This window comes from Dromiciops gliroides, chromosome 2 (genome assembly GCF_019393635.1).
Source record: "Dromiciops gliroides isolate mDroGli1 chromosome 2, mDroGli1.pri, whole genome shotgun sequence".
Taxonomy (NCBI): domain Eukaryota; kingdom Metazoa; phylum Chordata; class Mammalia; order Microbiotheria; family Microbiotheriidae; genus Dromiciops; species Dromiciops gliroides.
In genome coordinates, this window is record NC_057862.1 from 664,798,338 (window position 1) to 664,822,158 (window position 23,821).

Below are 23,821 nucleotides of genomic sequence, written 5' to 3' on the forward strand. Positions count from 1 at the left end.
TTAAGGGGAAGGGGCCCAAATTTCACCTCATAAGGTACTAGCTTTGTGATAATGGACAAGCTACTTAACCTAATCCTTAATTTCCTCTCCTGTAAAATAAAGGATAGAGAACGGACCTGTGATTTCATTGGTCTAATATGACGGTTCTCCTATTAATGCAGGTTGGCACCTTCCTTGTCTCTTTTTAGTCTCAAAGGTATCAAACTCATCTGCTTTGACCAGATTACAATGCAACAGGAAAATGTACAATCTAGTGTTAATTTGTTTCTCAGTCAATATGCAGCCTGCAACATTTGAAATTGACAACATTTATCTAGGGCACTAAGTGACTTTGCCCCCAGCTTTCTCTTCCTTGAGACCAGCTTCTCTGTCCACTACAGCATGCTGCTTTCTCTAAAATGGGTGTGAGGTTCAATGAAGATGTATGAAAAGTTTAGAAATTATTTTATTATGAAAAACACTCAGCAAACTTGAAACACTGTCTTCTGGTTCCAAAAGTCTACCATTTACCTACTGGCTTAAAAAAATTCTAGCCTCATTTTTAATCACAGAAACAGATTTTTATAAAAGTATCAAAGCTACTTAGAAGAGCCTGAATGAGAACTCAATGCTTTCAAATTTCACTATATACCAAGTTGCTTCTGTATAATTAGGCTGATATAATCAATCTACCAAATGTTTGAAGTGCTCTGGCTACAGAAACTCAAGTGAAGAGTTTTAAGTCTCTGCCCCTAAGAAGCTTACATTGTTAGGAGGATGTGAACCTCACAGCAGTATAATAAGGAAAACATGTAAACTAAATTCAAGGCCGTTGGGGAGGTGAGGTGGGGGGCCTGGAAAGACTTCATCAAGAAGTTGGCATTTTAAACTGCCTCTTGGAAAAGCCAGGGATTCCAAGATGAGGAGGTGAGGTATTTCAGGCATAGGATAGAGCCAGGGGAGTCAAGTGATATGTGTGCAAAAAAGCCAATAGGCCAATGTGGCTAGGACACAAAGTCAAATGGAAAAAATTAGCCAGGCAGGGATGGGCAAGATGGGAAGACCCTTACCTCACAAACGGAAGAGTTTATGGTTATTTCATCTTTAAGGCAAAATCAAAACCAAACCACTCAAATTTATTCAGTAGGAGCAGCAGCGGTGTGGAAAACAGACCGGAGCATGCTTGAGGAAAGGAGATGAACCAGGAGGCACTGTGAGTAGTCTAGGCAACCAATCAAGAGGGAATCAAGTTGTGTGGTGACTATAGGAGTGGACAGGAAGGGATATAGAAGAGAGATGTGGAAAAAACAGTGAGATCTATAAGAGTAAAGAGAAGAAGATGACATCAATAATGAGCTGGGCTTTATACACATCGAGTTTGAGATGCCTACAGGAGATCCAGTTTGAAATGTCCCCTAGGCAGTCAGCACCTGATGTAAAAATGAAGTTAAAAAGACACTAGGGCTGGCTAAACAGACCTGTGAGTTACCTGCATAGGGATTAATATGAAGGTCACTGAGAGGATATACAGAAAAAGGAGTCCAGGAAAGAGTCAGTCAATAAATACTACGCATCTCTTTGTGTTCTGGGCACTGTGCACTGGGGATATTAAAAAAAAAACCTCCCGGGGCAGCTAGATGGCGCAGTGGATAGAGTACCGGCCCTGGAGTCAGGAGGACCTGAGTTCAAATCCGGTCTCAGACACTTAACACTTACTAGCTGTGTGACCCTGGGCAAGTCACTTAACCCTAATTGCCTCACCAAAAAAAAAAAACAAAAAACCAACATCCCACACCCCCCAAAAAATAAACAAAAAAAGCAGTCCCTACCCTCGAGGAGCTCTCAATCTAATGGGGTAGGCAACAAAGAAAAATAAGCACAAATGAGCTACATACAAACAGAAGCAATGCATCCAAAATTAGAAGGGAGGAAGAAATCTGGGGAAAAATTTTTATGGCCAGTACTTCTGATAAAGGCCTCATTTCTAAAATATATCAGGAACAAGGGGCAGCTAGGTGGCGCAGTGGATAGAGCATTAGCCCTGGATTCAGGAGGACCTGAGTTCAAATCCGGCCTCAGACACAACACTTACTAGCTGTGTGACCCTGGGCAAGTCACTTAAACCCAATTGCCTCACTTAAAAAAATAAAAAAATAAAATATATCAGGAACTAAATCAAATTTATAAGAATCCAAGTCATTCCCCAATTGGGAAATGGTCAAAGGATGTGAACAGGCAGTTTTCTGATGAAGAAATCAAAGCTAACTATTGCTCTAAATCACTATTGACTAGAGAGATACAAATTAAAACAACTCTGACACCTATCAGATTGGCTAATATGACAAAAAAGGAAAATAATAAATGTTGGAGAAGCTGTGGAAAAATTGGAACTGTGAACTGATCCAACCATTCTGGAGAGCAATGTGGAATTATGCCCAAAGGGCTATAAAGCTGTGCATACCCTTTGACCCAGCAATACCACTTTTGGGTCTTTTTCCTAAAGAGATCATAAAAAACAGAAAAGGACCCACATGTACAAAAATATTTATAGTTGCTCTTTTTGTGGTGGCAAGGAATTGGAAATTGAGGGGCTGCCCATCAATGGGAATGGCTGAACAAGTTGTGGTATATGAATGTAATGGAATTTTATTGTGCTGTAAGAAACGATGAGCAGAAGGAATTCAGAGAAACCTGGAAGGACTTGCATGAACTAATGATGAGTGAGATGGGCCGAACTATAGGAACATTGTACACAGTATCATCAACATTATGTGTTGATCAACTGTGATAGACTAGATTCTTCTCACCAATCCAATGGTAAAAGAAAGTTCCAAAGGACTCATGATGGAAAAGGCTCTCCAAATCCAGAAGAAAAAAAAGAACTGTGGAATATGGATGCTGATTGGGGGTGGCTAGGTGGTGCAGTAGATAAAGCACCAGCCCTGGATTCAGGAGTTACCTGAGTTCAAATCTGGCCTCAGACACTTGACACTTACTAGCTGTGTGACCCTGGGCAAGTCACTTAACCTCCATTGCCCCGCCCCCCCCCCAAAAATGGATGCTGATTGAACCATACTATTTTTTGTTTTTGTTTTTGGTGCTGTTGTTTTAAAGAAAGAAAGAAGCCAAGGAGTCCAGGAACCAAAAAACAAGATGAGTGTTCCAGGCATGAGGAATAGCCAGAAAGTGCCCAAAGCAAAGAGATGAAGGGTCTTGCTTGTGGTGCAGTCAGGAGACCAGTGTCACTGGATTGAAGAGGAAAGTCAAGGAGTAAGGTGTAAGAAGACTCAAATGGTAGGAGAGGGCTGGATTAGGAAGGGCTCTGAAAGCCCAACAGCGATTTGTATTGCTCCTGGAGGCAACAGAGAGCCACTGGAGTTTACTGAGTGGGAGGCGGGTGACACGATCGGGCCCGAATTTTAGGGAAATCACTTTAGTGGCTGAATGGAGAATGGAGTGGAATGGAAAGAGACTTGAGGCAGGCAGGCCGATCCACTAGTTGCTACAGCAGTCATTGAGGTATGATGAGAGGCTGCACTAGAGTGGGGGCAGTGTCAGAGGAGAGAAGGAAGTACAATGTTGCAAGGGTATAAGACTGTAAGCTCTTTGAGAGCAGGGACTTTCTTGCTTTTTCTTGTATTCTTGGTACTTAACAGAGCCTGGCACATGGTAGAGGCCTAATAAATGTTTATTGATTAATTTACTGACTAGGTGAAATTGATGAAAGGGCTTGTCTTGAGTCCTGAGATACAACTACAATTAGTCAAATCAATGAAGTCAAGTTCTAAAGAAAACAAGAATAAGCTGGAATTGAAAAATGAAGTGCTGATTTGTTAATATTATAATGGAATTAAAGGAAAGAGAGGTCAGGAGTTTGTTCTCTTACCATTAACAAGTCATGTAAACTTAATCAAGTCACAACATTTCCCTAAGGCCTCATCTTTAAATTATGGAAAACTAAAGCATCCCTTCCTATTCTAAAATGATCATTCTTGATGCAGACTTTGTCAACACATACTGCCTGCAACCAAGAAGCCCAATAGCAAAACACAGTCCATTCTATTTTTAATTAAGTAGAATTTGGGGGAACTTCTTTCATATATGGAGTAAAAAAACCTGCCTTCCTGGGAGTGTACAGGATGGCCCTTGAAATATTTGAAGAGGGCAGCTAGGCGGCGCAGTGGATAAAGCACCAGCCCTGGATTCAGGAGGACCTGAGTTCAAATCTGACCTCAGACACTTGACACTTACTAGCTGTGTGACCCTGGGCAAGTCACTTAACCCTCATTGCCATGTGCCAAAAAAAAAAAATTTTGAAGACAGCAATCATGTTCTCCTAAAAGTCTTTTCTAAAACCTAAAAATGTTGCTTCTAGAAAACCTGGCAAATCCATCTGAAAAAGAATACCCTATGGGCAGCTAGGTAGCACAGTGGATAGAGCACTGGCGCTGGAGTCAGGAGGACCTGAGTTCAAATCCAGCCTCAGACACTTGACACTTACTAGCTGTGTGACTCTAGGCAAGTCACTTAACCCCAATTGCCTCGCCAAAAAAAAAGACTACCCTAAAAATCAACAGTATTTCTTTAAAGGAAAGGGAACCACAACATGAGTGTAGTTATCTCCCAAAGGGGAAAAAACCCCAAGCAGGACTGGTGCTACTGAAAGGCATGATAGAGTGCACCGATCTGTCATTCCAGGACCTGGGAATGGAATCCTGGCTCTGCTCTTGACTACATGTATAATGCTGGGCAAGCTCTCTAGGCTTTCCTAACTGTAAAATGAAGAACTGGAGTAGTTCAAAGCTTCTTCACCTGTGGGTTGAGACCCCATATTGTAGGGGTCACAAAAAATTTGGCAACAGTAAAAGATTACATATACCTATTTTATATACCCAGGGGTGCAAAAAAATTTCTTGAGCAAAAAGGGGTTGTGAGTGGAAAAAATTTCAGAAGCCCTGGACTAGATGACCTAAGATCTTTTAGAACTCTAAATCTAGGACTATAATTAATGGAAAATGTGATGCTGCACTTATGGAAATGTACAGAAGAACAAAGAAACACATGATAGAGAAATGGAAATATTTCACAAAGTTTAAATCTGGGTTTTCCCCTTTTTCTTTTGTCCATATATATATATATATATATATATATATATATGAATGATATACATGTCTATAAAAGTTCCAATAAAAATAATTACCCAAGATAGTGAGGGAGAGACATAAGCAAGTTTATCATGTAAAGGTGACATATGATGCCACTACTTCCTAATAAGCAATAACAAGCTAGTAAGAGATACTAAGAGTGTGCAGAAGACCCAAGTTCAAGTCTACCACTTTGTAGTCATGTGAACTTGGACAAACAACTCCATTTTTCTGAATTAGTTTTCCCATTTGCAAAAAGAGGATGAAAATGAGCTACCTGTTTAGGAAGGCTGCTATGAGGATCAAAGCATAACTACGCCTTTATAATATATATATATATATAAAAACAAACTAAAGCCATTTTAATGTGCCCATAACCCCAGAAAACAGGAAGAAATTTTTAAAAGCAAAAACAATCCGCGATATAATGTAGTTTCCTTCTTGTAACAAATTCCAACAGATTCAAATAACTCTTAGTAAATAAATGGCCACTTAGTCGGATTTTCATATGGCTGGGCCATGCCAGCCTATGAACTGCTTCAAATTTTCAATTTGCATGACAACCATTTTGGGGAATGCTTTCAAGCTCACAAATGTAAGTGTTCTTCTTTCTGGGTGACACCTGGCTTCTTCTTCCTCTCCACCTCCATTTTCTGATATCATGAAACCAACAGGCCCACAGATACAGCATCAGACACCTCACTTTACCACCCATTCAATATGTGGGTTCCACACCTATTTTGTGCATCCACCAGCAGCAGCCTAACATTTGGAAGACAGCCATTACACCAACAAGTGGTCTACAATGAGATGCTCCCTTTCTTGGACTACCTTTACCTGTTACCTTTTCCTCCTTGTCCCATTCCTCCCCCCATTCCTCTGAACTTGGTCTCTCATCTTCAAGTTCTCCCCCTCCCCTAGCCTTTCCTGGGCACCCACTTCAATACTGTCCTCACTTATGCTCTCAACGAAAAGAAATATAATATGTGGAGGCAGAGAGCCAGGGTTCAAAAATACCAGCTTTTCTGCTTCCTTCCTGTATCACAAGGTCCTAGGGCACTCATTTAACTTCTCTGCACCTCAATTTCCTCACATGTAAAATAAAGGGACTGGGGGAGGGGAGGCTAGGACCTCTAAAGATCCCTTTTAGCTATATGTACAGACTACAACTTTGTGCCATGTCTACTTCATACATCCCAAACAAGATTACCAACTTTAGTGCCCATCTTTCTCTGTCAATTCCTGGAGGGCCTTGCTAGAACACAGTTAACAAAATTATAAAGATTTATTCACTAAAAAAATGGGGGTGGGGGGAATCAGGCTTTCCAACTTTGCTGGGTCCAAAAGCTACTGCTTAGCAGTCCTTTTAATTAATTAAAACAAATATTAAGTGCCCACAGTATAAAAATTCTTTGATTTCTCTCATTTGGACTCTCTAGATATTGCTTCAAATTGTCACTAAGCCCCCTATTTCATCTCCTAATCCTGTATGTCTGAGAGATGATCTCACCTCTTGTCAAAAATAAGAAAAAAGAGGGCAGCTAGGTAGCCCAGTGGAAAAAGCACCGGCCCTGGATTCAGGAGGACCTGAGTTCAAATCTGGCCTCAGACACTTGACACTTAACTAGCTGTGTGACCCTGGGCAAGTCACTTAACCCTCACTGCCCTGGGGGAAAAAAAAGAAAAAGAAAAACCCTCCCTCCATCTTTCACCAGCTTTACAATTTCCCTTCCATCTGCCCTAGGAACTTTTTTCAATTAGCACCTTCTCTAAGGAAGGGGTCAGCAAATGTAAGGCAATCTAGGACTAGGGACAAAGGAACAACTCAAGAGCCTCTCTCTACCAAGAGCTAGCTTCCTGTTCCACCAGCTAAAAAGATATCCCAAATATTCTTCAAGACTCACCTTAGGTCAGTATCTTTTAAAATTATATTGAGGTTAGGGCAGCTAGATGGCACAGTGGATAAAGCACCAGCCCTGGATTCAGGAGGACCTGAGTTCAAATCTGACCTCAGACACTTAACCCTAGCTGTGTGACCCTGGGCAAGTCACTTAACCCATATTGTCTCCCCCACCCCCCAAGAGCATGAAAAATATATTGAGGTGGTCCAAGATAGTTCCAAAGGACTCATGATGGAAAATGTTTTCCAAATCCAGAAAAAAAAAAAGAACTGTGGAATCTAGATGCAAATCTAACCATACTATTTCTATTGTTTTTTGTTGTTTTTCTTTTTTGAGGCTTTTCCTTTTTGCTTTGATTCTTCTTTCACAGCATGACTAATGCAGAAGTGTGTAATGTGACTGCACATATATAACCTATATCAGATTACTTGCTGTCTTAGGGAGGGAGGAGGGAGGGAGAAAAATTTGAAACTAGAAATCTTACAAAAACAAATGTTGAAAACTATCTCTAAATGTAACTGGAAAATAATAAAATAGTTTTATATATATATATATATATATATATATATTGAGGGCTACTTATGTCTTGTTTGTTCACACCTCAGGTTCAATTACTACATTTGTTTCATTCAGAGGCCGACTAGCAACCAGCTGACAGTTACCCTGGAGACATAGCTTGAGAATTTGGGTCCTAACAAGGAACGGCAGCAGTAGGTGACAGCAGAAAGCTTCAAATAGGCAGAAGCTAAGTTGACAAGACAAGCAGGTACCTGGTGAGGTGGCTGGGGGGTATGGCTTATGGGGAGATGGTGGTTTGTGCCTGCAATCCCTGCTGCTGGGAGAGGCTGGGGCTGGTACCTATCGCAAGCTGGCGAGTCCTGAGCTGCAGCTTGGCTAAAGCTGATAAATGTGTCAGCACCAATTCTAGAACAAATATAGTTTGTTCCCATGAGCAGGATCAGAAGGCTAACAAGGCAAAAAGCCTAAGGAGGGTCACACTTGGCCCAGGTCGGAAAAGCAGAGCAGGGTAAAGCTTCTGTGCTGAAGCTTCTCTATTGGGAATGAGCCTGGAGTTTCAGAAAAAAGAAAAGTGAGAAGAGGCATAGAATTGTACTCGGGCCCACGCGGTCCCTCCATAAGCTGTCCCAACACCATCTTTCGCATCTTCCTTTCCCAACTCACCTATTCCAGTAAAGCGTGTTCCCGCTCACTTCATTCTTTCCACTTACTACTACAGTCTTTCAAAGAGGCAGCTGACTGGCTGCTTTCTCTGGCATCATTTCCCTATCTCTCCTCCCACAATGCCATGCACAATTACTGTCTCCATCAGCAAAGTTAACCTTACTGAACATTCATCCCCTAGCCACAACACCATGGCTACAACACCATGAGAGGTCCATGAGGATATGCGATGCTGTCCTCATAGAGCTCCCAGTCTCTAGAAGCTGAGGTCCAAATTCCTAGCTTCAGACTTCTAAGGAGACCCAACTAGAACATAGCTATTTGCATATGCTACCCTCTAAAACAGACCCATTAGCTATTTTCCCCCTTTGACTTTTTCTGTCAATTTTCTGATTCTGTTATGTTTACAGGATTTAGGAGAGGGATCTTTATTTAGATTTATTGAATCCTTGTAGAAATCGGAACTATCCTAACATTGTATTCTCCTGGGTCTCTGTTAGCCCTTCCCCTGGTCCTTAACTGGCTCCTACTGAGTCTGCCTTTGTAATCTCTACCTCACTTTTACAGTTTTCCACAATCTGCTCTCTCAACCTACCCTTTTCAACATTCTATTAAACACCTTCTCTAACATGAACCCAATTCTTCAGACTGCAGTAATTCTCTTGCTCCATAGAGAAAAAGACACAGAAAGACAGAGAGACAGAGACAGACAGACACAGATGCTATTTCTACTGCAGCATATTCTATTGACTCACTATTCTCCAGGGCCATCCCCATACACCACCAATAATATCTAAATTCTATTTATCCTTCAAGGCCTAGCACAAATTTCACCATTTTTTCTGAACCACTCATTACTAGCTAGACCAAAGACTCTTAAACTGTGGAACCTCATATGGGGTTGTGAGGGTGAATGTGGGACTCAAGCCATATTTGGCAACAGTAAAAGGTTATACAGGGGGGGCAGCTAGGTGGCACAATGGATAGAGCACTGGCCCTGGATTCGGGAGGACCTGAGTTCAAATCTGGCCTCAGACACTTGACACTTACTAGCTGTGTGACCCTGGGCAAGTCACTTAACTCCAGTGCCCCACAAAAAACCCCAAACAACAAAAGGTTATATAGACCTACATACCCAGGGTCATGTACAAATTTCTCAGGTGAAAAGGGGTTTTGAGTGGAAAAGGTTTAAGAAACCCTGAGCTAAACAGTACAGACCAGACAGCCTATGAACAAGGTGACCTTTGAAATTTCTTCCAATTTTGACACTGGTGATCTGACTTAATCATGACCTTCCTCTGAAATCACACAACTAACTCCATTCACTTCAACTGTGGCAGAGTCACAGAGCTCCCTGGAAAGACAAAAAAAGCTCAAAGCTCAAAGGGAGCCCTATTCTCTACCTCTTCTACATCCTTGTCCAGAAAAGGCAGGGGTGGGTACAAGAATACACACTTGAGCAATGACATTCCTGAGAATGGGCCATAGAAGCCTACCTAAATTTGTAGGTTCCATAAACCAACAGAGGCTTCATATTTTTTAGTCTAGAATATTATGAAGATCTGCCAGATTTCAAGAAACTCTCAGACTTAAACCTTAGATTTAAGAAGCTATATAAAGTAAAAATAAATTATTTTAGACAAGGAAGAAAAGTTAGTGAAAATCTTAATTAAAATATTTCCTAATGATTTTGTACCTGATCCCTAAATTTCATTTATTATCAATTAAGAAGAAATGTATCTTGAGTAATCAAGTAGGATAGCAGGGTGATTTCAAATATCTGTTTTCCCCTCCAAAATCAGCACAGTGACAACATCTATGAGACACTAAAGAAATTCTATTTTGTTACATGTCAACTGAGAAGGTTCGTAAGATTTACTCACTATTGCAGGCCACTGCACAATCTCAGCAGATTTCCGCTCAGCCAAAACCAGGTTATGTTCTACCAAAAATGCCTTCCTTTGAAGACTATATACTTCTATCCATCTTCTCTTCTTCCATGATTCTCCATCAAATTCCACACATACCTGGGAAAGAGGGGGGAAGAAAAAATTTAACTGAAAACCAAATATAAACCAATCAACAATATAAAGTTCAAGACCCCATGGGTACTGGCCCTTTGTTGTACCCTAAAATTATACATACACATACACGCACATCTCAGTTTCTTTTTCCCCACTTTTCCTTTTTCTTAGTTCTTTCCCCACTTACTACTACTATAGTATGTCTCCCTGATCATGATGAATAAGGAAAACAAACCAGGCTTTCTGATTTGCAAAACCTTCAAACTAGGGAAAATAACTCCAAGTCCCTTCACAGTCAATCAAATGAAAAAAAGCATGGTCTAATTTAGTGCTGCAAGTTAGGTGTACCATGAGATTGTCCTAGGACTTTCTACACTCCTTGAGGCTACTGGCCAATCTCACCTTTCTTCCTCCCTTAGACCTAAGCAGAATCACGTGGCATATGGCAGGGTTTGGAATATGCTGAAGCAAACCTGCAAATGTTAACAGTCTAACTGCCATTGGTTTTCAGAATCTTCCAATGTTTAATTTCACTGAGCTGAAAATGGAGAAAAAGCACAGTCTCTGGACCTCTCTTTGCCATTCTCTAGCTGTGACTGTGGACAAATCACTTCCTAAGGCTCACCCTTAGTGAGGAGCCTCTTAAGGTAGGTAATCACCTTGGGTCTCAATTCCCTCATGTAAAAAAAGTGCCAACAGTATTTGCACCACCAACCTCAATGTGAAGCACGGTGCAAGAAAATACCCTGGAGTCAGGAGGGCCCAATTGTTGGGGCCTGAGCTTCTTGTGAGGGCCTAAGAAAAGACTTGCATTTGGGAAGGAGGGGCAGCAGCACTAGGTGTTCAAAGCTGTCTCTGTCTCCACTGATTTTTTGTTTAAGGGATGGCTCTCTGGGAAGATGTAGGTGGGAAGAGTAAATTGGCAAAGATTAAAAAAAAATTAAGAGAATACTTGTACCTACAAGGATTTGTTTTGCCGTGAATAAAATGCTGAAAAATGTGTGAGCTAATTATTACTTTATAACAAATTACTGTGAGGATCAAATCAAATGTAGATATAAAATGCCTTAGAAAAACTAAAGCCCTATGTAAATGTTACTTATTATTTCTAAAACCAGTTAGTTATCATATAACTTAAAGTCACTGTACCTCTATCCCAGAGTTTCCTCCTCTGTGACCCATCAAATCCCTTCCAGCTTTAAATCTCTGATGTTCCTTCTGAATCAAACATTTCCCAAAGACACATTTATGAAGCCCAGAGAGACTTCAAAGTGGAAGTCACATGATTATGGACATCAGGGGCCAACTTGTTCATTTTCCAGATGGGTAACTGAGGCTCAGAAAGGGAAGTGACTTGGCCGGGGCCACAAAGTTCTTAAATGACTGATGCAGGACGTGATACCGTGTCTTCTTGACTTCTGCCTCTAATCCCTAATGGGCACCTAATCATTAGTTGAGGAGGCATGACAAAAATGGCAAAAGGAAAAGGGAAAGACCTCAACAATCACTTAACTAAGTGTTGCAGATACTGTTTAGCCACCCAGGTCAACCCAACAGTGTGTAGGATGGGACAAAAACTGACCTCTTTACTACAACTAGTCACATGTTACAACTGTACAAGGGACGAGTGAAAAAAGTGAGTACAGTGATCAACAAGCAATGGGGATATTGTAATTTTTCAATTCTATAAGAAAGGAATACTTCAGCTAGGTCTTAAAAACAGGTGGGTATGGGGGTAATGCCAAACGCTAATAAGAAAATCAAGTTATAACCCCCCCCAAAAAATTAGAAAATACTGGTAAAAGACAAAGGGCTACAGGAAGATAAGTACATTAATGCCACTGGTGGCAGCAAAATGGTTCGACCATTCTAGATTTGAAAAAGTGAGGAAAGTCACAAAAACTAAACTGTCCATATACCTGAACCTAAGCATTCCACTGAGCACATAACTCAATCACCTTAAACAAGCACCAATTAAACAGCTACTGTGTGCCAGGCACTATGTTGGTGAAACATTCCCTGCAGAGAGAAACAACACATATCTATTAAAGTATGTGACCACTCACTCTGACAGCCCACCCTACTTTATTTAGGCTCTCATCACCTCTCACCTAAACTATTGCAAGAGCCTCCTAATTGGTCTTCTGCCTGCCATCCTTCTCTCCCCACTCCAATTTATCTCCCACCCAGGTGCCAAAGTGATGTTCCTAAAATGCAGCCTGCCAATGCCCACCTCCCACCCCACCTACACAAACTCCAGCCTCCCCTACTGCCTCCAGGATCCAATAGAAATGCCTTTGGTATTTGGAGTCTTTCACGAGCTGATCCCAGCCTAGCTTCTGAGCCTTATTCTTCTCCACAGGCTGTACACTCCACTTTAAAAAGGCCTTTTTATTGTACTTCTATATGTACACATCTCTCCATCCCCCAGCCAGACTGTAAACTTCAATTATTGAAAATTTCAAATTATTGCACGTTTTGTCTTCACACCCTCAGCACCTAGCAGTACACCAAGTATATCTGGTTCTTAATAATTAAAAATAGGGCCTTAAAGGCACTGAAATGGCAGAAGGAGAGATCAAAATAAATAGGTCAGGATGGCAGTATTAAGGGGAACAATGTACAATAAACCTAGAAAGGTTAAGTTTGGAAGCAGAGAGTGAAAGGTTTTAACTGCCAAACATACATGCATACATAATACACATATGTGACACAAAGGTAAAAAACTTACTGAAATTCACTGAGCAAAATGTTTGACAAACCCAAAGAACAAAGATTTTGGGACAAGAAATCATTATTTGACAAAAACTGCTGGGAAAACTGGAAAGCAGTTTAGTAGAAACTCACATCTCACACCATATACCAAGATACTGTCAAAATGGGTACATGATTTAGGCATAAAGGGTGATGTAATAGGCAAATTGAGGAAGCATGAAAAATGTTACCTGTCAATTAATGGATAGGGTAAGAATTTATGACCAAACAAGAGATAGAAATCTTTTAAGATGTAAAATCAATAATCTGATTGAATCAAACTAAAAAGGTTTTGCACAAATAAAACCAATGCAACCAAGATTAGAAAGAAAACAGGAAAATGGGGAAAAATTTTATAGAATAAAGGCCTCTTTCTCAAATAGAGAAATTAGTCAGTTTTATAAGAATACAATTCATTCTCCAATTAATAAATGATCAAAGTACATAAACAGGCAGTCTTCAGACAAAAAAAAAAATCAATGCTATCTATAGTCATATGAAAAAAATGCTCTAAATCACTACCTATTAGAGAAATACAAATTAAACAACTCAGGTACTAACTCCTATTAGAACAGCTAATATGATAGAAAAGGAAAGTGACAAATGTTGGAGGGGATATGGAAAAATAGGGCCACTATCACATTGTTTGTAGGGTTGTGAATTGATCCAACCATTCCGGAGAGCAATTTGGAACTATGCCCAAGAGCTATAAAACTTGTGTACCCTCTGACCCAGCAATATCACTACTAGGTCTATAACCCAATGAGATAAAAGGAAAAGCACCTATATGGCTGGTTTTTTGTTTGTTTGAGGTTTTTTTGGGGAAATAACCTATATATACAAAATAGCTTTTTTGTGGTGGCAAAGAATTGAAAATCAAGGGGATGCCGAACAATTGGGGGATAGCTGAACAAGTTCTGTTAGATGATTGTGATGAAATACTGTATTAGAAGAAATGACAAGCAGGATGCCCTCAGAAGAACCTGTGAAGACATATGAACTGAAGCAAAGTCAAATGAGCAGAACCAGGAGAACACTGTATACAATAATAGCAATACTGTACAAATGATCTACTATGATTGACTTAGCTAGACAATTCTGAAGACTTGAAGAACTGATGGAGTCTGAATGAAGATTTGAAGCATTTGGGGGGGCTTTATTATTTGGGGGGATTTTTTTGGTCACCATTTTCTTTTGCAGCATGGGTAATATGGAAATGTTCTGCATGACCACACATTTATAATTTATATCAAATTGCTTGCCTTCTCAAGAAGGGGGAGAAGGGAGGAGAGGGAGAGACTTTGGAAATCAAAGATTTTTTTTAAAAGAATGTTAAATTTTTTATCTGCATGTAATTGAGAAAAAATTAAATTAAAAAAAATTCAATGAACAAGGAAATGACAGGATCAAGCCTGTGCTTTTAGACTCACTGATAAAGACATTGGAAAGAGGAGTTTTGAGCAGAGAAGCTTAGGAAGCCTACAAGGCAAAAACTGACCTCAACTGGAGCGTTAGCAATATGAGTAGAGAGAAGATAGATCCAAAAGCTACTGTAGTGGTAGAATCAATAAGACTTGGCAAACTGATTATGTAGGCTAGAAGAGATGAGTGAGGGATGACTCAGAGGTTGTGAACCTTTGTGACTGAAAGATGGTTCATGTCTTCAAAAGAAAATAGGAAAGTTTGGGGGTAGAATGAAATAATGAATTGTTTTGTAGTCTGGGATGCCTATGGCACATCCAGTTTGAAATGTTTAATAGGCTACTGGTGATATGGAACTGAAACTCAGGAAATAGGACTGGATATAATGATGAATCATCTTCATAGAGATTAAAAATAAATCCCTAAGAGTTGATGAGATCACCAAGATAGAGAACAGAAAGAAAAGATGGTCTAGGACAATGCTCTGGGTATTATCAAACTTAAGGGGCAAAATCTAGATGCTACCACACCCTCGGTACACAATCACCCCATCATCCTATCATATTTTCCTGATGATCTATCCTGTTACTCCTGTTCTTCTGTAGCCAACTCACACCCATCATGTACCTCCCCAATGTCCCACCATATGACATTCATTTTTAATTCTCCAAAAAATATTGTATTATCCTCTGTCTCATTGCTACAGCAACACAGCAAGGAATGTTGGGTATTTTGTTTCTGAATCACAAAAGAGCCAACTCCGTCATTTCCTAAAGGCAATCCAGATTGCTCTCCTCATCCTCATCTTCAATTCTGAACCTAAGTAAGCACTGTCCATCTGTTCTGTCTGTCCCCCAATATATATACCTCACCTACACTTGCACAAATAGACAATCTTAACAGGCTGTCCACCCAAATGAACATCACAATTTGGCAATTCTTCATCAATTAGTTCTTTTCTGTGTAGATGATCAGCCCCCACACTTGAGTGGTCACAAATCTCTTCCAGAATCTTCTGCAAGATAACAGGGCTTAATGCAACCAGTGAAAATATCCACACATAGGGGCATTTGGTAGACCCCATCTTGCACTAGGAATGAATCACTCTTCAGCTTGAAGTCTAGACTAGCTTTTCTGCACATGTTTGGTGAGCACACACCTAGCGTCTGATGCCAAAGCATTGAACAGGGTTATTTCTGCTCTTTCAAGGAATCTTGAATGATTTTGATATATGAATGGGAGATACTTAAAAAAAAAAGTCTTTAAGGCAGTATTTCATTATAACAAATTAGATACTTTTCCCATAATCAGCAGTAAACACAAATGAGACTTGATAATCTCTATATCCTTCAGTCAACTGTGAAACTGTAAAAATGTGGTCCACTTTTCAATACTCATTACAAAAGCCCATTCCCCCTCCCCCACATATATGAATCAAGGATGTGCTCAATTCATATATAGATTATTTTGATAGTTTAATGTGTGAGAGAATAGGCACAAAAAACTATTTACAACTACTCTCTTTTGTCACTTTTTTTTGGTATTAGTAAGGTCCAAGGTGTTTTCTATGCTCTGATAGCTTCGCCTCCTTAAGTTACCTTGCATATCAATCCCTCAATGTTTTTTTTCTTAAAAGTATTTTATTATTTTCCAGTTACATGTAGAGATAGTTTTCAACATTTGTTTTTATAAGATTTCTAGTTTCAAACTTTTCTCCCTCCCCCCTCCCCAAGACAGCAATCTGCTATAGGTTATATATGTAAAATCACATTAAACATATTTCTGCATTAGTCATGCTGTGAAAGAAGAAACAGAGCCAAAAGGAAAAACCTCAAAAAAGAAAAACAACAAAAATATATAAATAGTATGCTTCAATCTGTATCCAGATTCCGCAGTTCTTTTTTTCTGGATTTGGAAAGCATTTTCCATCATGAGTCCTTTGGAACTATCTTGGACCACTGTATTGCTAAGAGTCAAGTCCATCCCAGTTGATCAACATATACAATGTTGTTGATACTGCCCACAATGTTTTTGATGTCTTACAGTTGTGTTTCCTCCCTCCTCTACATAGGAAATGTCTGCCCCAGCGGCTGTTTCTTCCATACAGGACTGCGATGTTAGTGTCCAGTGTGGTACTTTCATTGTTTGGTGCTTGATGTTTGTTACAAAACTTTACAGATCTTTTCTATTTTTCTTTGCTTGTTGGCCTTCCATATTCATCCTTTGTTACCCTGGAGATGCTGCTGCTTAGTAAGAGTTGCCAAACTTTTAAAAAGCTAGTTTTACTCTCTGATGGATCTATTTTACTAGATGATACTATGCATTATCCATCAGGCTTCAGAAGAATTTAAAAGCAAGTTTGTAGTCTAAATCTGTATTGCCTTTGGCTGTCATCTGTATGCACTTGGCAATTTAATCACAACAATGTGCCTGTAGAGGCAGCCAAAAAAGCCAATGCCATCTTGAGCTGTCTCAGGAAGGTGACCTGTCATGGCTGCCCTAGCCGGAGCACAGCAAGATTATTATATTCAGTGCTAAGCACTACATGTCAGGGGCCCCAAGTTCTGAGAGATGGGAGCTTTCACTTCACATGCCCAGAAACCAGGCCACCACACAACAACTTGGCCTCTCTGAACTATGCTAACCAGCTCAATACACACTTTTTTCTACTCCAGTTCTTCTATACACATTGTCTTCCCCTATTTGAATGTGAGAACCTTGAGGACAGGGATTTGCTTTTATTTGTATTGTTAGCGTTTAACACAGTGATCTGTCACATAGTAACCATTTAATAAGCAGCATGTACCCCATGACCCTGGGACGGCTCCCTCCTGCTCTTCCTCCCTCCCTCTGACTGGGTAGACATTAAAGAGCCACCATTCTTAAATGGGGGTGCCCAGGGAAGCCGTCTTATCATTTCCCACCTGACTACAGGACTTCATCATACCCCTTGCTTGGCACCTACATTGCCTTTCATCTTTCCTGTTCCCCTCCCTCCTCTCTGTCTCCACACCCCCCTTTTCAACTTCTTTATGTGTTTTCTTCCCCCATTAGATTGTGAGCTCCTTGAGCGCAGGGATTGTCTTTTGCCTTCTATTCCCAGTGTCTAGCAATGCCTGGTCCATAGAGGTACTTCATAAATCTTTACTCAAAAATGTTTTCAATCATTCAGGATAAGTAGAGTAACCAGGATGACAGTCCTTAAGTGTCGATTTGGTAAAATGCCTGTCATTTATCGAAGGAGAAAAAAAACCTTGGGAGAAGGCATGAAAACTTGCCAAGCACAGTTAACAGGGAATTTGAGAGATCGAAGGGAGCTTGGTGGCCATCTAGTCCAAACTCATCCGAGGGCTGTCACCCAGAGGACGAATTAGAATTGTTCTGCACAGACCCACCCAAACTCAGAAGAAAGGGTACCAAGTGCCTGGACCCCTACACTTAAGCTTACTGTAAAGAAAAGCTTCCTAACAACCAAATACCCCAAAGCAGTTTGCCTAAGGAAGAAGTTGTTCCCTCTCTCTCTAAGCTTTTCAAGTAAGGCCTAGAAGATATCACAAAATATCTTTTCCTCCTAAATACTTCTCCTTTTATCTTCTCCACCTGCACCCTCACTCCCATCTGCTGAGAGCCTCTAAATCCCATTGTATTTATGTTGTACATTTTATGCAATTATGTCTGTGAATGTGACTGTTACTTTCCCTCGTTAAAATGTAAGCTTCTTGAGAGCAAGGACTGATCTGATTTCATCTCTGTACCTCAGCACTGTACACAAGAAGCACTTCACAAACAAATGCACGCTAACTGATAGGAGGCAAGCAGGATGGACAGTGTGGCCTCTTAAGCAATCCCCAACCCTGCTAGTCACTTTAATTGAGTCTGTTACAGGAATCTACTAAGGATCTGGAGCCAAAGTATGACTGAAGCAGTGCATCAAAGGAAAAGCGTCCATCTAAAAGGAAAAACACCAGACTTTGGACTGATGGAATAGAAGGGGCATTTGAAATGGGATACTCAAAACCATCCTGCCAATGCCTCGAGCCTAAAAGGCTGTTAGTGCCAGTAAAAGAAAGGGGGAAGTGGAAGAGGACAGGATCTGATCCCAAGATCGCCCCAAAGAAGAAGCCTGCAGGCAGATGGAAAAAGAATGAAGTTATTAGGCCTATAGATAAAAACCAAGTAGCACACAAGCATCATGACAAAGACTTCAGAAATAGAAAGGAAAAAAAGCTTCCGATCCAGAATCCCTTGAGCCCTCAGCCTTCTGGACCAGTTTCATTCCCTGTAAAATGGGAAAAATAATATTTGCTCTAACTAGAGAGGCAGCAGGGCACAGTGGCTAAAGAACTGGCCTGGGAGCTTGGTCCAGACTCAGACACACTGGCCATGTGACCTGGGGCAAATCATTCAACCTTTTCATGCTCCAGGTAACTCTCTAGAACAGGGCTTCCCCTTTTCGGACAGGGAATAGAGGTATATAAAATAGGCATACGTAACCTTTTACTGTTGCGAAGTCTTAAATTGATAGATACATATATGTAACAAAATTCTAGGATACCTGGTGAGTTCAGAGAAAGAAGTCTTTTAGGGTACTAAGAAAAACCAAAAAATTACTATAGTATTAAGAAGATACAATGAAAAAATATTCAGTGTCAAAATGCTATTCAGAGGTCTGAAAAAGCCTTTGGATTTAGCTTTGGGTCTAGCCAGATTTGGATTTACTAGAACAGCGTATAGAAAGAGCAGGAAAAGGGGGTAGCTAGGTAGTGCTGTGAATAAAGCACAGGCCCTGGATTCAGGAGACCTGAATTTAAATCTGGCCTCAGACACTTGACACTTACTAGCTGTGTGACCCTGGACAAGTCACTTACCCACATTGCCCTGGGGAAAAAAAACAACCCACACACAAAGAGCAGAAAAAGCTCTGGAACAGGAGTCAGGACACCTTTCTGGGCTTTAGTTCTACTCCTGTCAATTATTTGCCTACATCAAATGACATTTCTCTGACCTGTAGCTGCCTCATCTGTAAAATGAAGAAATTGGACTAGAAATTACATAATGGCATCAGAGCATTTCTCTAAAATATCATTTTTTACCTTATTTAATTACAGTATTGCCACAAAAAAGGGTCACCAGGCAGATGTGAGGAAACAGATAGGGAACCCAACAACCTTCAACTATGGAGAAATGAATATATTACTCAAAGGACAATAAAGAGGCATATAGTGGATGCAAACAGGCAAGTAGCATTTAACAAAACTTCAAAAAGCAGGACTCTAAAATAATATTAAGGCAATGTATGTTTTAAAACAAAAGATGGGCTGAGCAAGTTCAATAAAGGGGAGAAGGCTCCCACTGGACTTGTGGGAAGAGAGGAACAAAAGCTGCACAGAATGATCCTTGCAAGTATTAGAAAGAGCATGCAAATTGATATGAATGTTCCTAGAAAAGACTTTAAGGAAATTGATACAAGCATGGAAGGGGTATCTTTGATTGGGTTTTTCCCAATGATATTCTATAGCAAACCACATCTAATTCAACAACACTTCGCTGCCTGGCTTAGAGAACACCAATCCTACTGTGCTTGCTTGCTTACTACAAATAACCATTTGATTTGGTAGAGCAAAAGACTCTGCTCAAATAAGCTGTCTCCCACGAACATGTCAAAAAATCATAAAAAAGGCCTGCAAGATGTAGCTGACATAGCATTGTTCAGACAATCCTGTGGTTATTATTAATACCAAGTTAAGATGTAAAACAGGAAGATGTGGAGATAAACAGATAACACAAATATTAAATGCTTCCTATGTGCCAAGCTCTGGAGAAACAAATATAAATAAGATAGTCTCTACCCTCAAGGAGCTTACATTTTAATGGAGGAAGACAACACAAAGAGGAAGTAGAAGGGGGTGGGGAGTGGGTTTGGGAATGGCCAGGAAGCTGCACAGAGGCCTAGTTACAGACAAAATAAAGTGAAATGCTCACATATCAGAGACATATATTTGCCTCCCCCCACCCCCCAACACACACACACACACACACACACACACACACAACAGTCACAAAGTCCTGCACAGAGACCAAATAAAAAAGTTTCTCTGTGTGGGATGGTCAGGTTGCACACCTCCTGACTACACAACAACAGGCTAGGCTGATTGTACATGACTTCTGGCTAATTGTATCAAGTCCCCAACAATACAAGGCTTTTTAAAAGAAGATCTATAATGACAACTCTTGTTTGACCTAGTTGCTCATGAAGGGGAAAAAATGGATAATGTTTATTATAAAGATTACGATAAGCAGCTGGGTGGACAACCCACTGAGTTGTTCCAGCAGCAGAGAGAGATATAGAGAGCTGTGTCTAAACACACCCACACCCACCAATGAAAATGGAAAATAAGTAAAACTAAAAAGGAGGACTAGGCTGGCCTTTGGAAAACATCACAGTGCTTTAAGTGGTCCCAAACTTCTCCCTCAAACAAAAGCCTAAATTTAATATCAAGATGATGCAGTAGGGGACGAGGACGGGGTGGGGACTGGGACTTAAATTATAGGTTCCCCCAAAGGGCAATGGTCAAGCCCATGGTTGATGTGAGCAACTGTTCAAGAAGAAGCAGTGTAAGGCATTTAAGAATGTCTCATAATAGGAAATGAAAGAAGGCAGGTCATGTAGGAAGCAAGACATAATTGATATGCAATTTTATAGGACCTAATGGTACCAGCTCTTCCTGGATCACTGCCTTGTCATGGTGGAGGGGCTCAATGAAACTATCAGCTATGCCGTGCAGGGTTACCCAAGGACAGGTCATGAAGTAGAGTGTTCTGACAAAAGGTGATCCACTGGAGAAGTAAATAGCGCCAAGAAAACCCCATCTACAGTATTAAAATACTAATAAGATAGGACAACTAGAAGATAAGTCCCTTGGGATGGAAAGTGTCCAACTTGCTGCTGGGGAAGAGCAGAGGACATACAGCTCCAGAAAGAAAGAAATGACTGGGCCAAAGCCAAAAAAAGCTCAGTTGTGAATGTGTCTGGGCACTGAAGGAAGTCTGACACTACAAAGATCAACATTGCATTGGAACCTGGAATGTAAGATCTATAAACTAAGGTAAGCTGGATGTGGTCAAACAGGAGATGGAAAGACCAAATATCAACATCTTGAATGTCAGTGAACTTAAATGGATGGAAATGGGTGAGTAATGATCATTACAGATACTACTGTGGGCAAAAAGCCCTTAGAAGAAATGGAGTAGGGGAAGCTAGGTGGCACAGTGGATATAAAGCACTGGCCCTGGATTCAGGAGGAGCTGAGTTGAAATCCAACCTCAAACACTTGACACTTATTAGCTGTGTGACCCTGAGCAAGTCATTTAACCCTCATTGCCCCACAAAAAAAAGAAGAAGAAGAAGAAGAAATGGAGTAGCTAAGTCAATAAAATAAAATAAAATAAAATAAAATAAAATAAAATAAAATAAAATAAAAGGGTACAAAAAGTAATACTTGGGTATACTCTCAAAAATGGCAGGATGATATCTGTTCAAATCTAAGGCAAACTGTTCAACCTCACAGCAATACAAGTCTATGCTATAACCACTGGTGTTGAAGAGGCCAAAGTTGACCAACGCGTCTATAAATAACAGCAAAAAAATTCATCACGGGACTGGAATGCTAAAATAGGAAGTCAAAAGATAACTGGAGTACAAACTGAAGCATGGCAAAGACTAATAGTTTTATAAAAATAACTCAGTAGTTACAGCAAATGCTCTTTTTCAACAACCCAAAAGGTGATTCTACACATGGACATCACCGGATGGTCAATGCCCAAATCACAATGATTATATACTTTGCAGCCCAAGGTGGAGTGGTTCCATATAGTCAGTTGAAAAGCTGACTGTGGCTCAGAATCATGAACTTCTTATTGCAAAATTCAGACTTAAATTGAAGAAAGTAGGGAAAACATCTTGCTGTAGCTGTGAACTGATCCAACCATTCTGGATCGCAATTTGGAACCATGCCCAAAAGGTTTTAAAACTGCATACCCTTTGACCCAGCAATACTACTACCAGGTCTATATCCCAAAGAGATCAATCATAAAAAAGGAAAAAGGACCCACATGTACAAAAATATTTATAGCTGCTCTTTATGCATCCCTGGCCACCGAGGGACTCAGGATTTCACTTACTGGCAACTGCTAGCCTTGCTAATAAATGATCATGCTTGGACTTTGTGCCTCAGTTTCTCTTCCTTGGAAGATTTTTAACACAACATCCTAAAGGAGGGCAATACCAGAGAATGTTCATTGCACTCATTTCCCACGTCAACAAGGTTATGCTTAAGATTCTGCAAGCTAGGCTTCAGCAATTAAGTGAACCAAGAACTACCAGAAGACCAGGCTGGTTTTTGAAGAGGCAGGGGAAGTAGAAACCAAATTGCCAACATTTTCTGGGTTACAGAGAAAGCAAACATTGTTTTCTGCTTCGCTGATTACTCACACTAAAGCCTGTGATTGTGTGGATCACAAAATGTGGCAAGTCCTCAAAAAGATGGGAGTACCGGATTATCTAACTTGTCTCCTGAGAAACCTATATGCAGGCCAAGAAGCAAGTTAGAACTGAACATGGAACAACTGACTGGTTTAAGATTGGAAAAAGAATACAATAAGGCTGTACACTGTCACCTCATTTAATTTATATGCAGAGTATATCAATCAAAATACCAGACTGGACAAATCAAAAGCCAAAATTCAGGTTGCCGGGAGAAATAGCAACACACTCAGATTTGCAGACAATACCACCCCTATAGCAGAAAGTGAAGAAGAATTAAGAAGCCTCTTGAAGGGGAGGAAAAGAATGGAAAAGCTGGCTTGAAGCTAAACATCAAAAAACCAAAGATTTTTGGCAACTGGTTCCATCACTTCCTGGCAAACAGAGGGAGAAGAAATGGAAGCAGAGTCAGATCTTATATCCTTGGGCTCAAATATCACTGTGGACAGCAATGCAGTCATAAAATTAAAAGATGCTCCTTGGGAAGAAAGCTATGGGAGAGAAGCCAGGAAGTTGCCTGAGCTTTCCCATGTTTCCCTCAAAAACAACATTAAATCAAGCCTCTAAACAGATTCTGGAACTACAGAACCTACAACAAAAAGACAGAGACACAATCCTCCTACTTGAGATAATTTAGAGAATGTCAGGAAAGGTCTGTCTCACTTGAGTGAAAGGAGAGGGCAGCTCAGCACAGTTTGGCTCAGCAAGCAGCTCAACACAGCTGGGAGTGGGGCAGCTCAGAGCTGTTAAGAAGCTAGCAACAGTGACCCCTGTGCGCAAGGAGCAGACTTCAACTTTCTAAGTTTAAAAATAGGCTACAACATGAGTAAGAAACAAAAAAGGACCCTTACCATTGACAGCTTCTATGGTGAA

General features: G+C 40.4%; 1 protein-coding gene across 1 annotated transcript in view; it reads right to left on the reverse strand.

Moving 5' to 3' along the window:
• KDM3A (lysine demethylase 3A) overlaps positions 1-23,821 on the reverse strand; it is an 83,262-nt gene that overhangs the window by 50,437 nt on the left and 9,004 nt on the right. The window contains exon 3 of the mRNA XM_043983033.1: positions 10,090-10,233. Coding sequence (XP_043838968.1) covers positions 10,090-10,233 — 144 coding nt within the window. The remainder of the gene's footprint in view (positions 1-10,089; positions 10,234-23,821) is intronic.